Raw genomic sequence first — 17,801 nt, 5'->3', positions numbered from 1 at the left:
ACACCTCCACTCCCCATCCCTCCATATACTTTAGTGGTCCTCAGTTCCAATCCCCTGCATTCATTCTAATAAACCATGTTTTCTTCCCAACTGTACTGAAATTGCTAGTTCCTAATCATATTTCTGTTTCCACATTCAGCTCTCAATATTGATTCTGTCAGTTGACAATGTCAACTCCCATAGCAGCTCCCTCAACCCATCTTTTCTGCCCCATCAATTTCAATTTTCCCTGATTTCTTTCCCCTGAATTGAATTCTGCAAGTTGCTAATCACATCTTTCTGACATGAATACTGATATCCTTGCTTTAATCCTACTTGCCCCACTCCTCAAGTGCTAGTTCCCAATTTTTCCATCAAAGCCAAAAATCATAATCCCCTGACTTTGATGAAAGGATCAACCCCTCCCACCCACCATATTTAGTCATGGAGCTGCCAACTTTGGAATCTAGTAAAGGAGAGAGGGTGAAAGGCCTGTACTGTAATGTTCTCTGACTATCAGCTGGCATGTTTTTCCATGTCAAAACTATACAGATTCCAGTCTGGTTGCCTATAGTTTTCGACTGCTGAGCCCAAGCAGAATGCATTAATATTCTTAGACACGATGGGGTCACCTGAGGGAGCAACAAGATATGTAAATGTGAGCTCCCTAGAGACTCTCAATAGTTATCTTTTATTTTGTTATATTATTGTTAAATCTGCATTCCTAAAATTTTCAAAACAAAATTCATATGCTACTAGTTAGCGCATGTCATGCTATAATCTTAGAAACAAGAAAGACATTTTAATTGTTTACTGAAGAAATAACCAGACCTTCGTATTTTGAAAAGATGGTGACTGGCTCTGGAAAAGGGGGAAAGTTTTCACTCGAGACAGTCATGACAGCCATTTGGAAAAGCAAGGTAGAAATATCAACACGAATCGACATTAAAACAACTGACCTCTAGTCCTTGTGGATTAAGATAGATTCTGCATTATTAACACTTGCTGACCAAGTTAAGAAAATGGAGGGGCCTACAATGGCTAATAAAGACAACATGATAGAAGTCACCAAGCATATTGAGAAATTCGAGAAAGAGGTGCAGTTGTTGAAAAAACAAGGTAGACAACTTGGAAAACAGGAGCAGGCGGAACAATATTCGGATACTTAATCTCCCTGAGAAAGTGGAAGGTCGTAATACAGCTGGAATTTTGGAACAAATCCTATCAGAAATCTTTGGCATTGAAAACATTCCTGCTCCCATCACCTGCGAGTGAGCCCACCACTTGTAAAAACTCTCCAGCCATGGTGATGACTCACAGAGATCAAGGCCTATAATCAACTTTAAGAACAAGATTATGCACTTGGCCAGGTAAAAAGGTTAGATTCACTATGAAAATAATGGAATTTACATATTTCCTGACTGTAGCCTGAGATTGCAACACCTTAAGGACACCTTCAAGGAGGTCAAGAAGAGCCTACGGGAGAGGGACATTGACTATTCCCTGCACTGTCCAGCTAAACTTTGGGTTATGCATAAGGGAGTCACCAAGTGGTTTTTGAAATCTATCAACAATAATGACTGATAGTCTTCTTGCTCCATGCACAACATATGGATCATTTTGACGCTTATGCACTCTATACATTGGGTGACATTTACTTAAGTGATCATTGGATGGACTGCTGTGATGCTGATATGAGGGCACGAGTAAGTTTCACAACATGGATTCTTTCCCACCTGGCTATTATGAAAATACATCTCAGTTTTTGATTCCTCACTTTGTCTCACACTAGTGGTTTAAGATATTTTTGGTTTGTGAAGTATCTTTTACTAAGCATTTACATGTTCTACTCATGTTGCTTTACCAGGTTTTATGTACATGCTCCTAGGCTTTGATTATACTCGTTAAGTATCTGTTAACACAGAATTCTTATTTTAATGAGGTTTAATGCTTATTACATTTTTAGAGAGAGTAGCCTACACCCTGTTTAGTTTAAGGACCATTAACAGGTGGGTCTCACACAGTTATATGGTATGGTTCTGTTTTTTAATTTCTCTCACTTTTATAGTTTTTGCTCCATATGATCTGAGGTATCTATATTTTCCTATAAGGTACAATTAGTCAATTTAAAATAATCTTGAATTTATAAGGGGCATTAATACTCCAATTAAGAGGAAAAAAAATTCTTTATATATTTAAAGGGATATTCCACTGATATAGTGTTTATTCAAGAGACTCATCTCTGACACAGAACAAAGTTAAAAAGGAATTGGGTTGGATGTTTACTATTTTTCATTTACCACAAAAGCAAGGGGAGTAGCTATACTTAATAAAAATACAAGGTTTAAACTAATATCAACTGAAAAAGACAAAACAGGAGACTTATTTTAGTTAATTGTGAACTGAATAAGAACAGGGTCAGGGTCACACTGATTATATGGCTCCAACCATGGCGATCCTGATTTTTTTTTAAAATGATTTGGTATTAAAACTTACAACAGATTTGGAACACTTTCTGGATGGTGGTGACTTCAATTTGGTCCTAGATTCAGCAACGAATCGATCCACACTATGATCTTTTAATAATTCAAGGGCAGCATTGATCCTGGATCAGGGTTTTGGGGCTATGTAATGGTTGGCATCAGCTTAATCCAAAAGTAAAAGTCTTTTCTTTCTTTTCAAATGTCCATGGCTCCTATTCTAGAATTGACATGTTTTTAACATCCCAAAGGATGGTATCCAGGGTTACTGAATGCTCCTGTCTACTGGCTACACTTTCTGACCATAATCCAATAAAGATGTCTTAGAGGATGAATATTACACAATCATCATCTTACAGTTGGAGATTTAAAATAAATATGCTAATGGTCCTGAATTTCTCAGATTTATGAACAGCCACATTTATGGAAACCAATTCAAATTCTTCTTCCTGTGGTAACATATGGGAGACTTTAAAAGCATAAATGAGAGGATGTCCTTTCATAAGAGAAAAAAGGAAAACTCTTGTATCTGTCGAGGAAGAGATTAGAAATCTTGAACGTGAACATACTTTAACTAAAAGAAAAGTACTAATACATTGGCTTTAAAATGGATCCAATATAATAATTTACGTACAAGCAGATATGGCCAGGACTAATTATCAATATTACAAATTCAGAAACAAAACTAGTAAATTATTAGCCTGGCAAATAAAAAACTAAGAGACTGATAGATTTATCCAATCTATTGTTACAGATGGAAGATCCCTCATTAATTCACAGGACATAAATCAAGAATTTAAAAAGTTTTATGAAATACTATATAAGTCAGATCATGATATAGAAAACACCAGAGCAACACATTTCTTGAACTAATTAAATCTGCTTAAGTTAGATCCTAAGAACAGGGATTGACTTGACGTTGAGATATCTGAAGAAGAGGTTCTTGGCACTCTGAAGTCTCAACAGAACAATAAAGCCCTGGGGCAAGATGTCTTTTCTTTTAAAGTATTTTTATTAGTTTGATTTTAAAGCAAAAAACATAAGTACAAAAAGCAATTGTGCAGTTTTAAGTGTAAATAAAAGTAAATTATTAAAAAAAGACAGAAATTATAAGACATATCCACAATTCATAAACATACTAATAATTCTATCCTGATTAGAGGGAAATTAGATGGCTTTTCAATTGAAAACTTTAAAGCCTTTTCAGATAAGCTTTTAACCCCTTTAACAAATAGGTTTAAGGAAGCACTGACTAATAAAACTCTACGTAGTTCTCTGGAATTGGTTACAATAACATTACTGCCAAAACCCGAGAAGGACGGTCAAAAATATACTTCTTATTGGCCCTTTGATCTTTTGAATTCAGATTACAAAATTTTATCAAAATTAATTGCTTTAAGAATAGATGATAATATCCATAAAATTATTAATGCTGATCAGTCAGGCTTTATCAGAAACCGATATGGATCTGACAATGTATGGAGACATTTTCACATAATGGAAGCAGCTCATATTAAAAATTATCCTATGTTGATAATGTCAATGAATGCGGAAAAGGCGTACTTCAGGATTGAGCCTAGTTTCCTTTTGCAAACTCTTAAAGCGATGAATTTCAGAGAGATTTATTCAATACATTCAAATATTTTTTGCTGATCCCAAAGCTCAAATTCTAACTAATGGAATCCTGTCAGGTGCCTTCCTGCTATCCAGAGGCATCCACCAAGGTTGTCCAAGTGCTCCGCTCTGTTCTCAATAGCTATTGAGCCGTTGGCCATTGCTATTCATTCTATTCCCACCATCACCAGCATTAAATTTAAGTCAAATGAACCCAAACTACCCCTTTTACGCCAACGACCTTTTAGTTTTCCTGGCTGATCCAACAAAATTATTACCCTTCCACCTACAATGTTTCCAACAATATGTTGCTGCTCCTGGATATAAATTAAACCTTTTAAAAAGTGAAGTCATGCCTTTTAATATACATGATAATAGCATCACGAACCTTGTCAAACCCTTGCAAGGGTGCCCAAATGGATTTAAATATTTAGGCATAGAAATTAGGAGATCTCCGTACAAAATCCTTAAAGATAATTACATCAAATTACTGAATCGGGTTAAATTAGATCTACAGAAATGGAGGTGACTGCTATTATCTTCAATTGGAAGAGTAAATGTAATTAAAATGAATATACTCCCCAAATGTCTATATTTATTCCAATTTGTCCCATTTCAAATTCACAAAAGTCTATTTAACGAATTAAACAAATCAATGTCTAGCTTCTTATGGAAAGGTAAAGTCCTTAAGAGTCAAACTCTCAACCCTCAGGCCCCTTACACCAAGGAAGGATTAAATCTTCCTAATTTTAAATTTTACTACTTTGTAGCTCAGTTCTGTCCAATGTGGTGTTGGTTGTTCTCTGAGGACAATGAGGCTAAATGGCTTCCTATTAAACAACATCAACTAAAGAGGGTTCCCTTAAAAGTTCTTACTTTTTTAACATCTAAGAAAACATTCTTAAATATTACTAAGAACCCTATAATTCTAAATTCTTTTGCAATATGGCAAGAAGCTCACGCAGTTATTGGTATAAAATACCTCATTATTTCAGAAAACTCCTCTGTGGAATAACCCCAATATCCCCTACCTGATTGCAGATGGAATTTTTAAAAATTGGGTTAATAGTGGTATAAAAAGAGTTGAGATTTATATAGCTAAGATAACTTTTCCAATTTTCAACAATTGTCTAGTAAATTCAATCTACCAAATCATAACTTATTCAAATATTTTCAGATAAGACACTGGGTCCTTAACAATTATACAGACTATCCTCAAATTCCAACAAAATCCCCATTTGAAAAGCACTTGCTTAGTGAAGCCCTATACATTACAAAGGGTCTGACGTCATCTATTTATATTATTTTAAACAGTAGCTTGCCAATCGATACTAAGAGTGAAATTTAATATAAATGGGAATCAGATCTTGAATGCAATTACCATGATGCTGATTGGTGTAACATTCTTCAAGTGTCTCAAACTGCATTAATTCCAACTAAACAGACAAATACAGTTTAATCTCTTTAATAGGACCTCCCACACTCCACATAGACTGCATAAAATATACCAAACCCCTCTCCCAATTGTCAGAGATGTAAAACTTGTGACAGAGATTTAATTCATATGCTTTGGAATTGTTCTTATCTAGAAGCCTTTTGGAAATAGATTGTTAGTATAACCTCAGAGAATATAAAAATTGAAATTTCATTTGACACTACAGGGTCTGGATTTTGGGAGATTCACAATAAAAAAAATACTTGTGGCCACAGTGGGGGAAAAAGCATATCCCGCAAAACTGGAAAGCTGAATTTCTTCCTTCACAGAGGCAATGGTTAAACAAGTTAACATCCTATAGTACACCTGAAAATATCTTGTATAGCGAGAATTAAACCAGCAGCATGAAAAAATGAGGCTATTTTTTAGCCTTATTACCATCATTACACCTCAGCTACTAAAATTAGAATGAATCTGTCCTCCTGTACTACTATCTACTTAATGTAGTAATATATACCTTATTAATGTAGATTAGGACCTTGTACCTTACTTGATCGAATTTTATTTTTGCTATTTTTCATTTATGAACGTGGGAGAAATTTCTACCATACCAGGGTTTGTTCGCTTTTTTTCCTTATGTGGATCTGTTTATAAAAATATTGCTATTTTACTTCAATAAAAATAATTTTAAAAAAATTCGTGGACACACGTCATCTTATGAATTTTTCAAAACATCTGAGATGTCGTCCTCCTTCAAAAAAAATAATATGGTTTTCCCCTCTACTGCCATCAACTCAGCTTCTACCTGCATCACCTCTATTTGCTGCATATCAGCCCTGGCTTCCTCCACCCCAAGATGCCACAAGGACAGGATTTCCCATGTCCTCACCTACCACCAGCCTCCAAATCCAACATATCCTCCACAATTTCTGCCACCTACAATATGATCCCACCACCAGACCCATCTTCCCTTCCCCCTCTGCTTTCCGCAGTGACAGCTCTCTCCAAGGACTCCCATATCCACTCTTCAATGCCCACCACTCAATTCCTGTGACCATAAGAAATGCCACACTTACTCCCACATCTCCACCCTTACCACCATTTTGGGCCACAAACAGTCCTTCCAAGTGAACCAAAATTTCTTACGAATCTGCAGGGGTCATCTACTGCATCTGGTACTCTTGTGTGGCCTCCTTTATCTCCGAGAGACTGGGCACAGACTGGGAGATTGTTCTGTTGAATATCCTAACACTAACAGGGACCACCCAATAGCCAACCATTTCATTCCACACACCATTCTTACACCTACATATCTATCCAAAGTCTCATGCACTGCCAAACTGAAGATACCCACCATTTGGAGGAACACCATCTAATATTCTGTTTGGGCACCCTCCAACCAGATGGCATTAACTGACTTCTCCAGCTTCCATTACCCCTCTTCCCCAAGTCTCTTTCCATATTCCTGCCTTCTTTCTTCTAGTTTCCCAGCTCTTCTCTTCCCTCTCCATTTACAGAACTACCTTCTCCTCTCTCACTTCCCAGCTTTTATCTTCTTCCTTTCTACCTATGTCCATTTATGAACTCGTTCAAGTTCATCCAATCAATATCATCCTATTGTACAACCTAACGAGGCAGTGTCTCTCCAGAATATGGTGCATGCACAAACAATATGCAGTACATAAAGATTACATAAATAATCAAAATAAACATATATAAATATTTGGGATGAATGTCATAGTAAACAGGATACTGTTTATCAGTATCACAGCCTGTGGGAAGAAGGTTTTCTCCATCCAGCAGTCCTGAATTTGATGCTCCTGTACCTTTTTGATGGTAGTGGGTTGAAGATACTGCATGCTGGATGGAAGAGGTGTTCTAAAATTCCTTGAGCCCTATTTAGGCAATGCTCCCAGTGAATGTTGCCTACAGAGGAAAGTAAGACCTGATTGATCCTCTTGGCTGCTTTAATGATCCTCTGTATAGACTTCCAGTCTAATGCTTTGTAGCTACCAGACTGCACAATGACACAGCCAGACAGGATATCATCAACTGTGCTCCTATAAAAGGTTGTCAAAATGGGGATCAGTAACCTTGGCCTTTTTAATCTCCCGAGGAAGTGTATGAGCTGCTGCAACTTTTTGACTAATGAGGGGGTGTTGCAATTCCAGGACAGGTCGTGCCTTATACACAGGCCAACAAACTTTGTGCTCTCCACTCTTTCCACGACAGAACAACCAAGTTCATTGATGTTGGTACTGGATTAGATGAGGGTTGCATATAGGAAATAGAACGTGACTTACTGAGAGAGGAGGTCAGAGTGGTAGTAGTAGTCAGACAATTTATCAAGGAATGATCGTGGCTCGAGGATAAAAGTGGGTAGCACCACTCGAGATAGGTCCATTCCAGGTCGCAGCTGCTTCAAAACTGTCCACATTAGACTCTTGTTTTCCTCGGTCACTGTTTCAGTCTGAGTGGTTTCACCAACCTGCAGATCAAAATGAAAAATATTAAATTACCATCAGTAACATATGGCATATTTCTTCAAAACCAATGAGGCAAACTTCATCATATTAGATTTAAGAAGACCTCTGAAATGGGTTTATTTGCAAGGAGGAATTTCACACAAAGGTATTACTGTTGTAGAGGCAGAATATAGTCAAGTATGCCTTTTGCATTTGACCAACCTATCAATGTCCTGAATCGTTACTAGAGAATAGCAGTTTGGGAAAGGTACCAAAGGGTGTTCAATGACCATAAAATGGTAATGGTTTTTAGAAAAAAATGCTGTGCAACTTTTTATTAAATTAAGAAAAACAAAAGTCTCTGTTCTATGACTTACTTACTTCTCCAAACTCCTCTGAATTTTCTGCCAAGTAAGTTGATTCCAATAAGTCCTTCATAGCCAATTCTTCCTGGATATCAGATAAGTCTGTGTCACTTTCATCACTCCTACTGCTCTTATCATGGGTGGCATTTTCTAACTCTTCAAGATGAGGATCGTTATCTTGATTCAATTTGTAGGAGTATATATCTGAACTTTTGTAGTAATCAACATCTGGAAACACAACATCACTAAAGTGGAAGATGAGAAAAAATGTTAACAAAAAAGGTCAAAAGAATTGAAAAACTCTACTATCAACTTTCAGAAAGGCTGTTGAAAAAGGCAAGTAGAAAAATCAAATTTAGGAAGGATGTTTGTATGGCAAGGCCATATTTAATGCCAACCACGAAATTACCCACCAGAAGGTGGTAATTCAGAACAGATTCAATGTCTTACTAATATTAACATTCGTATTGACAGCCACAAAGGGAGGCATAAAATGAAGAAAAGGTCCCCAGAATTGAATCTTCGGGACAGGAGGAGAAGCAAACAGTCAGAGCTGCAGATACTATGTAGGAGAGATCAAAGTAGAACCATGTAAAGGAACTAGATAACAGTGGAGTTGTATTGCATCAGAAACATTTTATTAACTATTAAACACCTTGTGAAAAGATGAAAATTTCCATAAGTGTAGTTGATTAGATTTTTGCAATTTTCATTGGAACTGTTTCTGACCTCATGACAATGTGGCAAAGTTGAAGAGATCTGATCTCAGACTTTGAAAGATTAAGCAAAAATGTCATAGAAATAGGCCCTTGAGCTCACCCTGACAATCAATTACCCACTTATACCTATCCCTACTTCCAGCAATCAGCCTGTTGCCTTCAGTGACCTAGCAACTCAAGTAAACCACACACAAAAATGCTGGTGGAACTCAGTTGGTCTCACATTCGATGCTCACCTACATACTCATTAGAGGCTCTCATTGCATTTATCTTCAAATTCCTTTTAGGCAGTGAATTTGATAGTGACCGGAGTACAGGATCTTAATTGGTTTGGCAGGTAGAATGAATTGCATATGGAGTAATGTGAGGTGTTGCATTTTGGAGGTCTAACATAGGTAAAACAGGCTAAGTGAATGGTAGAGGACTAGGGAGTGTTGTTGAGCTTAGGTATCTAGGAGAAAAGTACATTGTACCTTGAAAATTGAGTCATAGGGTGGTCAAAAAAGCTTCAGGCACTTTGGCCTTCATTAGTCAGAGTTAGGAGGTCATGTTGCAGTTATGTAAGACAGTGGTGAGGTCCTGTTTGGAGAAGTGTGTTCAGTTTTGGCTATTGTGATGCAGGAAAGATGTTGTCAAGCTGGAGAGTGTAAAAAAAATGTTGTGAAACAAGAAATTCTGCACTGATTGCAGCAAATACACAAGTGCAGGAGAATCTCCAGCACTTTTATGTACTCAAAAGGATGTTGCCAGGACTTGATGACCTGGTTGTGCAGGCTGCGGCTTTATTCCTCGGAGAACAGATGGATGAGAGGTGATCTCAGAGGTCTACAAAATCATGAGAGGAATAGATCGACTGAATGGAGAGAATCTTTTGCCCAGAATAGAGGAATCTGTAACCAGAGGATATAGGTTTAAAGTGAGGGGGAGATGTTTAACAGGAACCTAAGAGATAACTTCCCACCCCCCCAGAGAGGATGGTAGGTGTATGGAACAGGCTGCTGGGCCAGGTGGTTGAGGCAGGTACAGTCGCAACATTTAAGAACATCTGGATGGATACACAGGATATGTTCAGAGGGATATGGGCCAACACAGGAAGAGGGAACTAGAGTGGATGGGACATTTTGTCAGCATGTGCACTTTGGGCTGAGGGACTGTTTCTATGCTCCATGGCTCCAAAACTCCAAGCATGGAAACCAAACTGATTAATTATGACCTGGGCACCCTGAAATCCTTAAATATCTGCTGAGCAATTTTGTACTTCACTCTTAATTTTTTCTACCAATTTCTTTCATTCATATTGGTTCTGGAACTGTTCTATTCAACTTTTACTTTTGTTTTGGGCTCTTCCAGGGAAGGTAGGACCTGTTCCAACAGACAGTTTGCACCTGAACTGGAGGGGAACTAATTCCTTTCGGGAGGGTTTTTTAGTGCTGCTCCAGAGAGTTTAAACTAGATTTGCTGGAGGATTGGAACCAGAATGCCAGAGCATATAGAGGAGGGAAAAGATTATGTTAAAATTGCATGCAGCATTAGAAGTCAACACGTTGTACGGGGTGGAAATGTTCTCATGGTGCAATCCACAAGCTTAGAGTGTGGATTGGCATGTGGAATTATGACATTGTGACCATTAATGAAACTTGGATGCAGGAGGGGCAGGACTGGGAGCTCAATGTTCTGGGCTTCCATTGCTTTGGACACGATAGAACAGGAAGGGGGTGAGGGGGTGGGGAATGAAAGGGGGAGGAGTGGCATTACTCGTCAGGGAAAGTATCACAGCTATGCTCAGGCAGGACAGACCAGAGAGCTCATCTACAGAGGCTACATGAGTGGAGCTGAGGAACAGGAAAGGTATGACCACAATCATTGGGTCGTATTATAGACCATCTAATAGTCAACGGGAATTGGAGGAACAAGTCTGTAGAGAGATAGCAGGCGGCTACAGGAAACATAAGGTTGTGATAGCAGATTTTAACTTTCCACATATTGACTGGGACTCCCATACTGTAAAAGGGCTGGATAGCTTGGAGTTTGTCAAATATGTTTTCTAAATTAATTTATATAGAGGTACCAACTAGAGAGAGAGAGAGTGCAATACTGGGTCTCCTATTAGGAAACAAGATAGGACAGATGACAGGAGTATGTGTAGGGAACATTTTGGGTCCAGGGATCATAATGCCATTAGTTTCAAGTTAATTGTGGAGAAGGATAGGTCTGGTCCTCAGGATGAGATTCTAAATTGGAGAAAGGCCAATTTTGAGGAAATGAGAAGAATCTAGAATGTGGATTAGTTGTTTTTGGGCAAGTATGTGTGAGGTAAATGGAGGACTTTCAAAGGTGAAATTTTGAGAATAGAGTTTGTACATTCCTGTCAGCATTAAAAGCAAAGTTAAGAGGCATAGTGTAACTTGGTTTTCGAGGGACATTGGGGATCTGATTTGGAAGAGAGGTGTGTAGCAGGTCTAGGTAACATGGAGTAAATGAGATATTTGAGGAGTATAAAGAGTGCAAGAAAAACCTCAAGAAAGAACTCAGGGAGACTAAAAGAAGACACGAGGTTGTTTCGGCAGACAATGTGAGGGAAAATCCTAAGGGCTTCTACGAGTATATTAAGATAGTAAGGGACAAAATTGTTCACCTTGAAGATCAAAGTGGTTGGCTTTGTAGGGAGCCAAAAGTGATGGGGAAGATCTTTAAAAAAATTTCCCCCCCCCCCCAATCAGTATTCACTCAGGAAACGGGCACAGTCATGGGAAGTAAGGAAAACAAGCAGTGAGGTCATGGATTAAAGAGGAAGAAGTTCTTGATGTCTTAAAGCAAATAAGGGCCTGACAAGACATTCACCAGGATCTTGAGGGAGGCTAGTGAAGTAATTGCAGGGGCTCTGGCAGAAATATTTCAAATGTCCTTAGCCACAGGTGAGGTGCCAGAGGATTGGAGGGTAGCTCACATTGTTCTGTTTAAAAAAGGCTCCACAAATAACCCTGGAAATTATAGGCTGGTGAGCCAGATGTCAGTAGTAGGTAAATTATTGGAAGGTGTTCTAAAGATCAGAATTACAATTATTTGGAGAGCCAGGAAATGATCACCAATTTTCTAGTTTGTTGAGGATGTTACCAGGAAAGTTGATGAAGGAAAGGCTGTGTATGTTAAGATAGAAAGAGTGCAGAGAAGATTTACTAGGATGGTACCTGAACTTCAGAAACTGAATTGCAGAGAAAGGTTAAACAGGTTACAACTTTAATAGCAGTATTTAAAATTATGAGGGGGATAGACAGAGGAAATGTAGATAGGCATTTTCCACTGAGGGTAGGTGAGATACAAACCAGAGGACATGGATTTAAGAGTGAAAGTGGAAAAGGTTTGGGGGAACATTTTCCACACAAAAATTGGTGGGAGTGTGGAATGAGCTTCCAGCTGAAATTTTAACACTCAAGAAGAATTTTGGGGAGAGGTACGGAGGGCTATGGAATGGGTGCAGGTCAGTGGGACTAGGCAAAAACAATGGTTTGACACAGACTAGAAGGGTCAAAGGGGCCTGTTTCTGTGCTGAAATGTTCAATGGTATTGCCTTTTACAGTGGTATGTTGACTATCTTTAGGCAATGGTGATTGATCTCATGTTCTGTGTAACCTCATGTTTAAATTTAATAACAAATATTTTGAACACAGTTTGGTTTTCTCAGTGCCTCTATCACAAATTGCAGCTATAATGAGTTCAATTTCCAGTACTCAGGTTTGTGGTGGGGGGGGGGGGGGGGTAAGAAACTGAACCATGGTTGAGTGTGTCTTGAAATCTTATTATAATAACAGTTTACAGCGCAGAAACAGGGCATATCAGCCCTACGAGTCCGTGCCGGTTCACTTGAACAACTCCACTAGCTTCCCCCCCCCCCCCACTCTCCGCCCTTAACCCTCCAACCCCCTCATATTCATGTACACATCCAACCTTCTCTTAAATAACAGAAAGGACCCTGCCACAACTACTTTCTCTGGAAGATCATTCCATTCTGCCACTACTCGCTGGATGAAGAAGCATCCTCTATCATTTTTTCTAGTTTTCCCCCCCTTACCCTTAACTTATGCCCTCTTGTTCCAACCTCCCCTGCCCTCAGGGGAGAGTCTACTCACATCTAATCTTTTGATTCCCTTCATAATTTTCAATACTTCTATCAAATCCCCTCTCAACCGTCTACGTTCCAATGAATAAAGTCCCAGTCTCCTTAATCTTCCTCTGTACTCTAGATGTTGTAAGCCAGGCAACATCTTCTCTGCACCCTCTCACCTTATCTATATCCTTCCTATAATTTGGAGACCAGAACTGAACACCTGGCCTCACCAATGCCTTAAATAGTCGCAGCATCACTTCCCAGCTCCTATACTCTATACTATGATTTATGAAGGCCAGCAGACCATATGCCTTCTTAACCACCCTGTCTACATGGGAATCCATCTTCAAGGAATTCTGTACCATAACCCCAAAATCCCTCTGCATAACGCAATGCCCTCCCCTTAACTAAATAAGTCCTATTCTGTTTTTTTTTTTTAAATGCAGCACCTCTGACTTGTCTACATTAAATTCCATCTGCTATCTTTCAGCCCACTTTTCCAAACAAAGCAAATCCTTCTGTAATCCAAGAAAACCTTCCTCACTATCCACCACTCCCCCTATTTTCGTATCGTCTGCATATTTGCTTACCCAGTTAACCACCCCCTTCTCCAAATCATTAATATAAATGATAAACAACAGGGAACCCAGTACCGATCCCTGAGGCACACCACTCATCACAGGCTTCCATTCTGACAGACAATTGTCCACCATGACTCTCTGCTGTCTATCTTCCAGCCACCTCTGAACCCATCTCACTATTTCTCTATTAATCCTATGCAGTTTGATCCAAGTATCCTATGCTTCATAACATCCATGCTGTTCATGAAGTGTACCCATTAATGCTTCATGCATTATGACAATTAAACCTGTATCATCCTGATCTGTATTTTACTGTCAATCCTAATCCTGTTGGTAGCGAACTCACCTCACAAAGGTCTGGATTCCTCTCATTTCACAGACTTCTGTACTCAAGTCTACAAGTGATGAACTAAGGAAGTCAGAAGTAGTGTCTATGTTGATGTTTAAAAAAAAATGCTTTGTTTCCCCAGCTGTTTATAAAAGGCATCATAGTACCATGATAATTATCATATTGTTTGTTGTGAGAGCCTGCTGAGTACAATTTGGCTGCCATGTTTCCTTTATTAAAACAGAGACCATTATGAAATATTTCACTTACTGTAAATTGCTTTGAGATGTTCTCAGAGAGTTACAAAAGAGAAATGAATATCTTTCCTATACTGATTACTAGCATAGCAGAATTCCTTATACAAGAGTCACAAGGCTCTCTGGGAGATTACTTTCTTTGATCCCATCTTTTATCTTAGATATACATGCGCAATATTCACTCTCTAAATTAGTGAAATCTGTTTGCAGGAGAGCTGTTGATCTGTGCACCTACTGGGAGAGCTCCTGGTGGGTGGGACTGAAGCCTTGGATCAGACTAGAGAGTCCTGGGTGAGTTGCATCCATTGAGCTGTTCAAATCACCATCTTTAAATGTACCACGCTTAAGAAGACTCGAACATCTTAGAGCTAATTCAAGAGCATCCATCCAACAGCGACCTGAGAGTCAAAAATCAGAAGTCAGTGAATATATACAAATGATACATTTGGGAAATAAGCCAGCTATTAATATCTGTCAGAAATACACCAAGAATATAGATTCAACCTGAAACAGGAAGAGTATTTTTTTTAAAAAAACAGCTATAAGGTAAACATAAACCAAGGGATGGAATTTACTTAGTCAACCATTAGAGATTGCAGCGCATAGATAGCACTGCGGTGGGCACAACGCTATTACAGCATCACTGACTAGTGTTCAAATCTGGCACTCACTAAGGAGTTTGTACGTTCTCCCCGTGTCTGTGTGGGTTTTCTCCGGGTGCTTCAGGTTCTCCCCACCCTTCAAAACCTACAGGGGTTGTAGGTTCATTAGGATATTTGGGTGGTTCGAGATTGTGGGCCAGAGGGCCTGTTACCATGCTGTATATTTAATTATTTTTAATATTTTTTTCTAATTTTGTTTACCCATATCAACTGTCAGGTTCCATTCATGGATTCATTATTAGTTGCTCTCTACCACTGTTATCAATAAATACAATTTCTACATTTTTAAAACTTGTATCACCCATATTGCTTTTTTTCTTAAAATGAGGCCATCAACTATTATTTTCATTTTGCATGTTTATTTTCATTTTTTTTTAAAGATCTTAGTTTTGCTCTCTCATCTTTGAAGTAATGCAAGTTGAGTCAATTATGATAAAAATGGTCATTTTGACAGTACTTGGAGTGATTTTACTTAGTGACCCAAGTAGTCCTCCACATGACTGTAAGGATCAAACAGGATAATTATAAATACAGTATCAATTGGATTTCTCTTGGAACATCTTTGAACACTCTGAATATATAATTCTCCAATTAAAAACACAACCCTCAATTATGCATGCCAGATTTCTCAGAGTTACACAATGCAATCATTGCAGAATATGTATCTTCCTTTCCAAGACGAATCAATTCTGTTCATTTTCATTCTAACCCTTGGTATACCCTTATATATTTTCATTTTTAAAATGACAGAGGCATCAAAGACAATAATCTCACCATCTGACTCTGAGGCAGCCCGGAAGATCAAGTAACTACTGGGAAGAGGCTGTGTTATCGATCCCACATTCTCACCCTTTGGACCCTGGGAAAAACAATTCCATCACTTTTAGGCAGAAAAGAGAGTTGAGTGACATTTGATAGTAGGAAAGCAGGTTGTGAGTTGTAAGAACCACTATTTCCTTTCAAAGTACAGTATATTTCTACAGAGGATGGCTGCATTGATTTTGCTGGCATCAGAATCAGGTTTATTGTCACGAACATGTGTCCTGAAATTCGTTGTTTTGCAGCAGCATCATGGTACAAAATTAGCCGTCTTACAACATGACTATAAATAAAAATAATAGTGCATGAAAAGTCAGGCAGTGTCTGTGGTTCACTGATTATTCAGGAATCTGATGGCAGCGGGGAAGAAGCTGTCCTTGTGCCTTTGAGTGCTCGTCTTTAGGCTCCTGTACCTTTTCCCTGATGGTAGCAGAATGAAGAGGCATGGCCTGGGTGCTGGGGTATTTGAGGAAAGAGGCTGCTTTTTTAAGGCACTGCCTCATGTAGATGTCTTTGATGGAGTGAAGTCTGGTGCCTGTGATGTCGCAGGCTGAGTTAACAACCCTTGGGGTTTATTCTTGTCCTGAGATTTAGCGCCTCCATACCAAGCAGTGATGACACCAGCCAGAATGCTCTCCACAGTGCACCTGTAGAAGTTTAGAAGAGTCTTCTGTTACATACCGAATCTCCTCAGCCACTTCACAAAGTGAAGTGTTGGCAAACCTTGTTTGTGATTGCATCAACATGGAGACTCCAGGTCAGATCCTCGGAGATGTTGACACCCAGGAATTTGAAGTTTTTGACTCTCTCCATTACTGAACCCTCGATAAGGACTGGGTTGTGTTCCCCTGACTTCCTTCTGAAGCCAACAATCCTCTTCTTGGTTTTGCTAAAGTTGAGCGCAAGGTTATTATCATTACACCATTCAGTGAGCTGATCTACCTCCCTCCTGTGGTGTCATCAGCAAACTTGTAGATAGCATTGGAATTGTGCCTGGCCACACAGTCATAGGTGAATAATGAGTACAGCAGTGGGCTAAGCACGCACTATTGAGGTGTGCCTGTGTTGATAATCAGTGAGGAGACATTGTTTCCAATTCGTACTGACTGCGTTGGTCTTCAGGCTCCTGTACTTTTTTCCTGATGTTAGCAGTGAGAGGAGAGCATGGCCTGGGTGGTGAGGGTCCGTGATGATAGAGGATAGATGCTGCTTTTTTGAAACACTACCTCAAATGATGTCCTTAATGGAGTGAGGATTGATGCCTATGGTGGCGCTGACCAAGTTTACAATCCTCTAGCCTTTTCCTGGCTTGTGCATTAGCGCCTCCATACCAGACAATGATGCAACCAGTTAGAATACTCTCCATGGCACACCTGTAGAAATTTACAAGAGTCTTTGGTGACATATCAAATCTCCTCAAACTCCAAACAAAATATAGCTACTGACAAACCTTCTACATGATTTCATCCACATGATGGCCCCAGGATAGATGTTCAGAGATGTCAACACCCAGGAATTTGAAATTCTTTACCCTCTCCACTGCTGACCTCTCGATGAGGACTGGTTTCCCCTTCCTGAAGTCCACGATCAATGCCTTATTTTTCTAATGTTGAGTTTACGGTTGTTGTGACATCACTCAACTAGCAGATCTATCTCACTCCTGTACACTTTCTTATTTCCATCCTTCTACCAACGACCGTGGTATCAATGGCAAATTTGTAGATGGTATTTGAATTGTGCGAGCCACGGAGTAATGAGTTTCGAGAGAGTAGTGCAGTGGTCTAAGCACGCATCTTTGGGGAGCACCTGTGTTGAATGACAGCGGAGGAGGAGATTTTGTTACCCATTCACACTGACTGGTCTTTCAATGAGCAAGTCAAGGATCCAGTTGCAGAGAGAGGTGCTGAGGCCTGGGTTTTTAAGCTTCCTGACCAGTACTAAGGGGATAAAACATGAAAATGCTGTGATTTATATAAAAACACTATGCTGGAG

General features: G+C 39.2%; 1 protein-coding gene and 1 long non-coding RNA gene across 27 annotated transcripts in view; one reads left to right on the top strand and one right to left on the bottom strand.

Annotated features, from left to right (window-relative positions):
- Positions 1–17,801, bottom strand: part of osbpl5 (oxysterol binding protein-like 5) — a 101,008-nt gene that overhangs the window by 21,565 nt on the left and 61,642 nt on the right. For all 12 annotated transcript variants that reach the window (XM_069900761.1, XM_069900716.1, XM_069900679.1 and 9 more), the window contains 4 exons: positions 15,765–15,849; positions 14,564–14,726; positions 8,355–8,583; positions 7,812–7,996 (listed from right to left, as the gene is read on the bottom strand). In XM_069900761.1, the coding sequence (XP_069756862.1) occupies positions 7,812–7,996; positions 8,355–8,583; positions 14,564–14,726; positions 15,765–15,849 (662 nt within the window). The remainder of the gene's footprint in view (positions 1–7,811; positions 7,997–8,354; positions 8,584–14,563; positions 14,727–15,764; positions 15,850–17,801) is intronic.
- LOC138744506 (uncharacterized) overlaps positions 1–17,801 on the top strand; it is a 79,831-nt gene that overhangs the window by 45,408 nt on the left and 16,622 nt on the right. For 11 of the 15 annotated variants that reach the window (XR_011345599.1, XR_011345597.1, XR_011345586.1 and 8 more), the window contains exon 3: positions 14,539–14,874. This is a non-coding gene — a long non-coding RNA (uncharacterized lncRNA). The remainder of the gene's footprint in view (positions 1–14,538; positions 14,875–17,801) is intronic. The other 4 variants (XR_011345610.1, XR_011345611.1, XR_011345612.1 and 1 more) reach the window with 1 other exon arrangement.

The sequence above is a fragment of the Narcine bancroftii genome, chromosome 1 (assembly GCF_036971445.1).
Source record: "Narcine bancroftii isolate sNarBan1 chromosome 1, sNarBan1.hap1, whole genome shotgun sequence".
In the NCBI taxonomy this organism is placed as follows: Eukaryota; Metazoa; Chordata; class Chondrichthyes; order Torpediniformes; family Narcinidae; genus Narcine; species Narcine bancroftii.
The sequence above is the reverse complement of the archived record's forward strand: the minus strand, read 5'-3'. Positions and strand labels throughout refer to the sequence as shown.